This window comes from Anarrhichthys ocellatus, unplaced genomic scaffold (genome assembly GCF_004355925.1).
Source record: "Anarrhichthys ocellatus isolate YVR2014 unplaced genomic scaffold, GSC_Weel_1.0 scaffold121, whole genome shotgun sequence".
In the NCBI taxonomy this organism is placed as follows: domain Eukaryota; kingdom Metazoa; phylum Chordata; class Actinopteri; order Perciformes; family Anarhichadidae; genus Anarrhichthys; species Anarrhichthys ocellatus.
This window is the reverse complement of record NW_022280151.1, coordinates 147,638-157,521: the sequence shown is the minus strand read 5'-3', so window position 1 is coordinate 157,521 and position 9,884 is coordinate 147,638. Positions and strand designations below refer to the sequence as shown.

The 9,884-nt window shown below is 39.9% G+C and overlaps 1 protein-coding gene across 1 annotated transcript in view; it reads left to right on the top strand.

Moving 5' to 3' along the window:
- The window catches only part of adamts17 (ADAM metallopeptidase with thrombospondin type 1 motif, 17), a 127,576-nt gene that overhangs the window by 22,928 nt on the left and 94,764 nt on the right, over window positions 1–9,884 (top strand). Inside the window, exon 6 of the mRNA XM_031876981.1 lies at window positions 7,653–7,839. Coding sequence (XP_031732841.1) covers window positions 7,653–7,839 — 187 coding nt within the window. The remainder of the gene's footprint in view (window positions 1–7,652; window positions 7,840–9,884) is intronic.

The following is a 9,884-nucleotide window of genomic DNA, read 5'->3' as shown; positions in this document are numbered from 1 at the left end:
TTAACTCTCTTTAGACCTTAAGAACATAAATGTTAACTCTCTTTAGACCTTAAGAACTTAACTGTTAACTCTCTTTAGACCTTAACAACATAACTGTTAACTCTCTTCAGACCTTAAGAATATAACTGTTAACCCTCTTTAGACCCTAAGAACTTAACTGTTAACTCTCTTTTGACCTTAAAAACATAACTGTTAACTCTCTTTAGACCTTAAGAACATAACTGTTAACTCTCTTTAGACCTTAAGAACATAACCGTTAACTCTCTTTAGACCTTAAGAACATAACCATTAACTCTCTTTAGACCTTAAGAACTTAACTGTTAACTCTCTTTAGACCTTAAGAACTTAACTGTTAACTCTCTTTAGACCTTCAGAACATTATTGTTAACTCTCTTGTCAAACGACATATTGGGTTTGGCTTTGGTTGTCAATTTTTACTATTTTAGTTTTAAGTTTTATCTACTGAAAAATCTAATTATTCACACAACTCTACTTGGCAGTAGAATACTTAGAATACTTAGGTCACCAAGCATGTAAAAGCTTCTGAGTTCCTAAAAAGGGAAGAAGATTTCCTACATTAACAAGTGAGAAGATTTCCTACATTAACAAGTGCAGCGACCATTCTCATGGAATGGAATGGGATAGGTTAAATATATTTTTGACCATCTATCTTTTCACTTTTTCAGTTTTTTTTGAAGCTTTGATCAGTTCTCTGACTGATGTGAACAATGTGAATTTAACTCCAAATTCCAGGTTACTGAAATACTTTGGGTTAGATGTATAAACCATTTGTACGCACAAAAACTATGCTTATGTCTATTCCAACACATAAAGGGGTATTTATTTACAAAAAAAAAGTTTTCTAGAAATGGCTGCAGGTGATATACAGTGTGAAATGGGTTTCAACAGGATTACTGTGAATGAATCATGTGTCTGATGTTAAATAATAATGATGAATTCGATTTTACCAAGAAGATGTTTGCGGAAACATGCTGAGTCAGGGAGACGGACACTATAAATAGCCTTAGCCATGTGTAATGACAGCTGCTCTGGCATTGTTAAAGAACCTGGCTGATGGGACTCAGTCAATGAGAAACATGTCAAAGCAGTGCACTTTCAACAACTAATATCCATTCAGAGGTGGAGCAGACACGAGTATGTATTTTCCCGTGCCTCCCTTACCTCCACCGGGCCCAGCAATATCACCTGGGTCTTCAGCAGCGTGTTGTCGGTGTTGGTTCCCAGTGGGGACTCAGCCTCTGCACCTCCTCCTGTCAGGACCAGAGCTTTGCCTCACTGCTCCTGCACTGCGCTCTCCTCCTCCCCCTGGAGCTCCCGCTGTAGGTTGAAGGCTGCAGTGAAGCCAAATCAGGGTCAGTTGGCGGTGGACTGGTCTCTGCTGGATTCTGAGCTGAAGGAGTTTCTGGTGAACCTGCATGATTTCATCTGAATTTACCAGAATCTGACCCGGTGGCACCAATGACAAGCATTAAGAATAATTATATAGAAATGGACAATCTTCTCTCTGATGGTCTTCTTTACTGATGTAGGTCATATAGAGCAGTGGTCCCCAACCACCGGGCCGTGGATCATTTGGTACCGGGCCGCACAGAAAGAATAAATATTATATTATTTCCGTTTTATTGATTATCAGAGTCTGAAATAAGTTTTATTTTGAAAAATGACCGGATTCTCTCGCAATTGCATCCGCCTGTGCATCTTGACATGTCAAGACGCTTGTCTCGGTCATGTTACCTCAAAATTTAAGCCCGCAAACTAGCGAAAATTAGTAAATAACTTTTGGAGAGCTTCTTTGCAAAGGGGGAAAGGCCCACTAAGGAGACAGAAGAAGAGCTACAACTTCCAAGAAAATTAAAGCTTTATTTAACAGACAACATCAGGAGTCTAATTAAATATCAGGAGTATTTCTGACGCGCCAAGCCTGCTCTGCAGTATTTGTGGCAGACAGAGGATCAGCTGCTGGAGATTGTAAATGACGGTGGCCTTAAATGTATGTTTGAGACAACAACTCTGCTGGTGTTTGGGATTAAAATCAAGGCTGAATATCCTGAGATCGCCACTAAAGCACTGAAAACCCTGCTTCCATTTCCAACATCCTCTGTGAAGCGGGATGTTCTGCAGTGACGGCAATCAAAACAAAATGACGGAGTAGACTGGACATAAGGAACACACTTCGGGTGTCATTGTCTCCCATTACCCCCAGATGGGACCGTCTCGTTGCAGAGAAACAAGCTCAGGGCTCCCACTGATTCAGCGTTATTGTGAGTTGTATTTATTTATGCATTTTATATTTGTTTTCATGCCGATCGTATCATTTTATTTCGTCGTGTTTTTCCGCCACACCTTGAAAGCCGGTCTGTGAAAATATTGTCTTTCATGAAACCGGTCCGTGGTGAAAAAAAGGTTGGGGACCTCTGATATAGAGGATCAGGACTAAACTGAGACTGTTTCAGAAACCAGTTAAAAGTTCCTCATAGTAACTTTAGAGGAGCCGAAGATCGAACTGCTGATATTCTGATTGAGGGATGATCCGCTCTACCTTCTGAGCCACAGTAGCACCTCATATTGGGGGTGGTTGATGTTAGGTGTTAAATGTGGACACACTGTGTTTGGGTATGTCTCTACTGAGTCTGTATATCACCAGATGCTTTCATGTACATAAATAGTTGCACGGAGACAAAATCAAGTATTGTCTTTGTTGTGACTGGTTCTGATCTGCCTGTCAGAATGTAAAACTGAGCTGTCCTACACTTTACAATGCTGCAGATTGACAAACGTGAAAGAGGGGTCATCCTGAGACCTGACATGTTTCATTAATACTTGTACGGTGTATAACAATCTAATTGTATACTATTTACAATTTTTGTCCATTCTAGCGGTATGCTTCTATTGATCTATCAGTCCACCACTGTGGTCCAAACTCTACAACTATTGAGTGGATTGTAATTATATTTGGTTCAGACATCTTGTCCCCTTCAGGATGAATTCTGATGACTTCAGTGTTCCCTTGACCATTCAAACCAAAATATAATTTTGTTCAATATTTCGTTCATGACCAAATATAACAAAGTAATGGCTTCCCATCAGCCTCTGCTGTACTTTGTGTTTACTGCTATTTGTTAAATTTGTTTGTGCTAATTGTAGCATGCTAACACACCAAAGTAATAAAATTAACATGCAAAACACTTTAACTGCTTGGCATCAGCGTCTAGCTTGTTAGCATTCTGATGTCAGCATTTAGCTCAAAACACAGCTGTGCCCAAGTACCGTCTCAGAGAGCCGCTAGCATGGCTGTAGTCTTGTTTTCTACTCTTTCGAACCCGTCTCTCGACACAAATTGGAACAACCAGTCAGGTTGCTTGATGCTCAGCTTCACACAATGTACTGTTGATATTACCATTACAAAATCTTCACAAATATAGGACTATTCAGGGTTTTTAATGGCTGAAAATGTGGTGGAGGTGGTACCACCCTTACCACTAATAAATATATACATTGTTATATAGAGCAAATATATTTTAAAACAAATGTAAAACATGTTGTCAGTAGAATCAAATTGTTTGTGAAGCATTTAAAAAATAATTTTAAAATAATTGTATTTTCAGTAATCCCATCAAATTATTTTTAAAAGACAATTTTATGCTCTTTTTCGGGTGGATATTTTTATCTCAATTTACTGTTGCAACATGTTTACATGCGTTAATGCTCAAAAACCTTGTTTTTGTCATCCTGGCTGTGCTGCACCTCTTCTCATCATCTCTGTGAAATGCTGTTTGAGCAACGAGCAATGATGTGTTATGATGTGCATTTATTACCTGCACAACATTCCATGAAAGTAAAAACCACGTCCTTGGGTGCTAAACGCAGGATCAAGCTGTGGAAGGCCTCCAGTGATGATGTCTGGTCGTGGTGACTCAGCTTCTCCATATTGACAACTCTCTTGTTGACCAGGATGTTGTCCTCTTTGTGGAGTGGAATTGACCCTTGAGTAACATTACAAAAAGTGTGTAAAATAGCAGCGCATAAAAACAGTCAACACACCAATCAGTCAACATCTATCGAGCTAAAGTCTTGTCCCCTGAAAAATCAGCAGACCACAAATATACATGTAAACACAAGCTCGCACAATATTATTTTATGACATAAATACAGCCCGGCTGTCTACCTCGAGACCAGCTGCACTGTTGGTTATAGAGATCGGCCTCCATATAGCAAAGCTACGGGTAAAATTGATGTTCTTCATCTTTTGCTGGGATGTGTCCGGTCGACCTATTGTCGTTAGTATAATGAAAGGCAGTGGCGGCCTGTGCATTTTATACCTGGGCCTTCACTGCTGTCCTGCAGCTGAAATACCACCTTATAACCACATTTTGGCACCACAGCTATTATTCATTTTTAAGGCTGTAACTATATACATCTTCGTATTAAACCATTCGGTATGAGTCGTTTGAATAATGCTAGAGCATTTAGAAAATGCAAAAGCCTAAATTCAGGAAAATATGTTCTCAGCTTGTCTGGCTGTGGGATCCGCCATCATTCCTTAATAACAAGCCACGACCCAAAGAGATTATCATAGGATTTTATTTTCACAACTTGAACATTGAACGTACTGCTCTGCAATGTCTTTCCTCGTCTCAGTCTCCTCTGTCATGGTGCATCTCACTCAGTCAGAATGCCCATATTTGATTGGCTGAGCTGCATCACGTGATGTGATTCACTACCCATCAGCCTCTGCTGGCTGTTAAGTTTCGTTTCACGATAGTCACGTGCTCGCCCACTGACCAATCACAGCACACTCCGCACCTCGCGGCAAAGCTACACATGGACACTGAGCAGCATGTAATGCTGACGTCATTATAGGCCGGCGCGCAGGCTCTGATAGTCAAAGAATACGCCCAACATGTCAAACTAAAGATCTGATTGGTTGAACACTATGACAATCAACAATATTGTCCACATTTCCTTTAATCTGCACTGGATGCACCTGAGACTCCTCTGCCTCTTTCTTACCTAGAGACACAGAGGTGAAATCTGATTGGATAAAAGCTCTACTTAAAACAAGCTGCACTGGAAGCAGAGCAACTGAGGAAGACAGTAGCTGTGCAATGAGAAAATAAGATAATGGGAAAAATATTTTTATAAATTATAATACATGTAGTGTATTTAAGAAACATTATTAAATTATAAAATAGATATAGCTTTGTGATTCTGTTTAGGCCAGCAGAGAAGGCCTTGCAGGCCCTGACGGCCCGCCACTGATGAAAGGAGACCAGTAGTTCACAGCCAGCCAAAAACCAGCGATGTAACAGTCATGAAAATAGCTAGAAAGTTAGCCAAATCAAAGTGGCTAGCGGCCGTAACACTACAGCTTGTAATTACAAACCTACCTCCTCACTTCAACTCTATTCAAGATCAAAATATTTAATATTAAAATATTCAGCCGTCATATTCTACACAGTGTTATGTGGCTGTGAGGCTAAAGTTGATAAGCAGAGCCGTTAGAACACAATAACGTTAGTTACCAACTTAGCCGTGGCCTACAGCTGAGGACTTGAACCCGGCTAGTAACGTTAGCACATCCACAAATAATAAATCATAATTACAGGTTGTGATCCTGAACCGCTATCGTCTTTCAGCATCATATTTCAGCAGTAAGCGTTTAAAAAATCCATCCGTAAACTGTGTCCAGTTTTGAAACTTGTCCTCTGTAAAATGCAATAAAAAATGAAGTTTAGCAACTTGTCCTTCAGGTCATCTTCCTTTGGTGCTCCATACAAAGAACATTTCCTCTCGCAGAGCAGAACACAGCATCTTCTCGACATGATGGCTGCAAACCAAACTCTTCGGACTGAGCTCCAGCTCCTGTCTCACTAGCTTTGTTTGAGGGCGTGCCAAACTAGCCCATAGGAGGTATTATGCAAATGTGTTACATTGTGACTCACTATGTTACGGTGGCTCAGGAGCAGTGTTTCTGAGCGGGAGAGTAACCCCCTGGACTTCAGCTTTACAACTTTACAGACCTTTTATATGTACAAAAATATAAATAACACACTAAAGCAGTGATTCTCAACTGGTGGGACCCAAAAGTGGGTCGCGGACCCGTTTTCAGTGCCCATGCCTGAAAATAAATTAAAAAAGAAAAACAATCCTGCGCTTTTCTTTTGAAGGGGATTTTTTATGCAGTGGAGTGCCGTCTATTCACACTCCTTAACAGTATTTGGCGTCAATGCCTTGTAATGCTTATAGACACCTGCCAAGTTTGTTTTTATATGCTAATTGAGCAAAACGCAAGTACGACACCGACTACATGAGATATGGATTTTCTTACATTGAGGACAAAAGAGGGCAAAAACCTCAGTGTGTTTTGTGCAGCGAGGTTCTGGCACAAGAAAGCATGATAAGTAGACGAATTGAAGACATGTCGGATGACATCAAACAACAGACCACAGCTTGAATTTAGGCAAGTGGTCATTCTGCATTACAAATGGACGAATCTACAGACATAACAAACAAAACAGTTTTACTTGTTTACGTGAAGCATGTGTGGGACGGGGACTTACAGGAACAATTTCTCTGCACAAGAGAGCTCCCTACTACTACGACTGCAGAGGACATTTTCAGCTCAGGTTCAAACTGCACCATCTTTTCATTAAATCCATTTGAGAAATTGAAAATTGTCCTCGATTTGGGTCGCGGCTTGTCATTAAGGGGTGATGGTGTTCCGCAGCCAGACCAGTTGAGAACCACTGCACTAAAGGGAAGGGAAAAAGAGGAAAAGCATAATAGGGCCTCTTTAAAAATTTATTTTGATTATTTTACTTTCTAAATGAAATGATCTGCTTTCAGCAGTAGTATTTGTGGCAGACCTGTTCTCAGATGAAGGCTATCTTAATGAAATCATAACATGTTTTACAGACGGTTTACAATCATGTTCTCGATAAAATGGGGGGAAAAAAACATTATTTCCTAAAATTTCACCGATGTAAACAGATGCAGTGATGTTGTAGTTCAATCACACATGTAGAGGTGCATGGAGCAGCATTCACAAACACAGACTGCCATTTGCAACAGCATTTACAAACACCAGCTGGCGATATTACACTACGTATATTGAAACTTTGAACGTCAGGGAAAAAGACCGCTCTTTTCTTCCGCGTTGGCAGCTTTGGCAGCGCCATTTTCCGGTTCACTTTGCTTATTACAATAATAAGCAAAGGGAACATATTGCACGACAGCGGCATTATACCACAGTTGTAGTTGTAAATTCACCAATGCTACTCTTGTTAGAAAAAGCTGTTTTCCATGAAGACACTGGTCATATTTTTGTTGAGAGCAGGAACCAAAGTTAACGGAGGCGGCTGCCTTGCAATTGTCTATGAAAGACAAAGTGGCAGTCCCTGCATTACTTTAATAGAATAGAAGAAAGAATTGTCAAAATGCAGCTGTTTTTTTCTCATAGAAATGTGTATAAAATGTTAAGTATAGTGCACAAATCGAATTGTGTCATTTTGTCGGCATTCTCTTAATAATTAGTATGTGTGTGTGGTCAAACAGTGCGGGTCATTAATAGGAGGGTTAAAGCAAAAGGAGACACAGTCACAAAGTAAATCTGCTCTGTATCTGTTCTTCAGGAAAAGCTAAAGGTGGGCCATCATGGAGAAAGGTATCTGGAGAGCTTCTGTCATTGGCAGTATCAAGAATTTGGCAGGCTGCGCTACCTTGGCACCAACCATTTCCCTGGTGGATGGGAAGACATCCCACCAGTGGACACTGCTGTGCTAGTCACCAGGTATGTAGCCAGTACTTCCTCTATCGAATGACTGCTAATGAATGGTAATAATGAATTAAACGTCAGACCATTTGCTTCAGTATAAAGAAGAGCCAACTAACACAGTAATTCATTCAAATTATTTTTAACACTACCTGCCTAATCTAATCCTGAACTAAAGATTGATTTGTCTATTAGCTGCTGCTCTGCTACTTCACTTGGGTGACAAGTTTACAAAATCTTTACAGTAAGGCAGTCTTACAGTCGGTAAAACTGCAGCTATGTTTTACAAAGTCAAAACACAGCCTTACCTTTATCAATGATTTTACTATCTATGGTGTCTGATCCAAAATGCCTCTGCAAATGACTTCTGAGATGGTTCTATTCATACATATGGGAACTTAGCTTGACAAAGCTAAGTGTCCAGTGTTGGTTGATTTTTCTGTGGAGCTGTTTTAACGTCAGCGGTTAACGCTATCTCTGGATGGTGGTGTGTGAGCCATCATGTTCATAGTAATTCCGGAGTTTTTTACTTTCATACGGCACTCTTTGCAAATCCCATGTGTCACATTCACGTCTTTCTTGCCTTCCTTGTTAAAAAATCAAAAATAAGTCCAGATGTTTGATTTAAACGCAGTTGCCGCATTTCTGATTACTTTCAGAGATGACTCCATTTTTGTTTTGACCAACGTCACTGACTTTGAGCATGACCGTCCAAGAAAAAACTGTCTGTCTTGTGGACTGAAGAAGCAACTGTAATGAAAAAGTTTACTTTATACAGTTGCGGGCCATGTACAGTATTTTATACCTTGGCCTTCAATGCTGTCCTACTACAGTTGAACCACCTCCTAATAACCTCATTATGACACCACAGCTACGGGTTAATTTGTTTGTGTAAAAACCTCATATTCACATAACAATGCAACATTTGACAAGTGAAATAAAATGTTACATGAAGCTCAACACATATGAGGGCTACAAATACACTAACTGCAGAGTGCAGATACATGAATACGCGCAAAACTATAAAGGATGCAGGGCTGTCACTATGACGCAGCATCCCGCCATGCTGCGTCATAGTGACAGTCAATGCATATAGTCAAAATCAATGTAATTAACACAATGACAATAACAAACTCACAAGAACCAGTCCCAGTTGTATTTCTTGAATACGTTTTAATTAGTGCTGGGCAACGATTAAAATATTTAATCGCGATTAATCGCATGGATTTTTTGCGATTAATCGCATTGTTATGACAAAGTTCAATAATGAATTCAAAAGTAGTGTATTGCGCACTTTTATTTTAAAAGTACTGCTATATGAACAAAAGGGCAATAACATTTGGTTTGCAAACACTTATTAAAACAAATAAGGTGCTTTTTAACAGCAGTATTCTCTTTACACAGTAGCGATCATATTTCTTATATTATATCATTCTTATATCATATGTATATTTTCCCTTTAACTCACGAGATGCAGGTAGCATGTTTTATACTTAATGTGAATATAATTCATACTTTGTTGGCATCTTATTCTGAAAACCGGATGTTCGTCTGAAGAAACCGGATGTTGTCTCACGCTAATATTTCCGCTAACTTTCAAAGTCCTTCGCTCGCTCCCGACCTGTGCCGTTTGAATGCGTTTACCGTGAATTTCAGCATATAGGTGCACTAAAAGTAAGTGTCTGCTGACTTTACCGCAGCGATGCCCAGTAGTCTCCAGGCAGAGCAACAGCTGGTGCACGTTGTAATGCCGCTTGTCTTGCTTTTGTTTATCTAAACTTCTCCCACAAGTTGCATCAACGTAGTCTGCTGAATACTTCCTCCACGGACTTTCAAAATAAAAAAATGCGTTAACGTGCTATAAAATAATTGTCGGTGTCAATTAATGAATGCGTTAACGCGATAATAACTCGTTAACTTGCCCAGCACTAGTTTTAATGCGTTTGAGGGCTGAAAATGTCCGCTGGACAGAGGCAGCAGATATTGGGATTGTCACCGCCAAACATGCCAAAACGCTAAACATGTAACGTCACGTAAAAACTTCTTACATATCTTCAAACTTTAACTCTTACTGCTACAAGGTTCTGCTAGC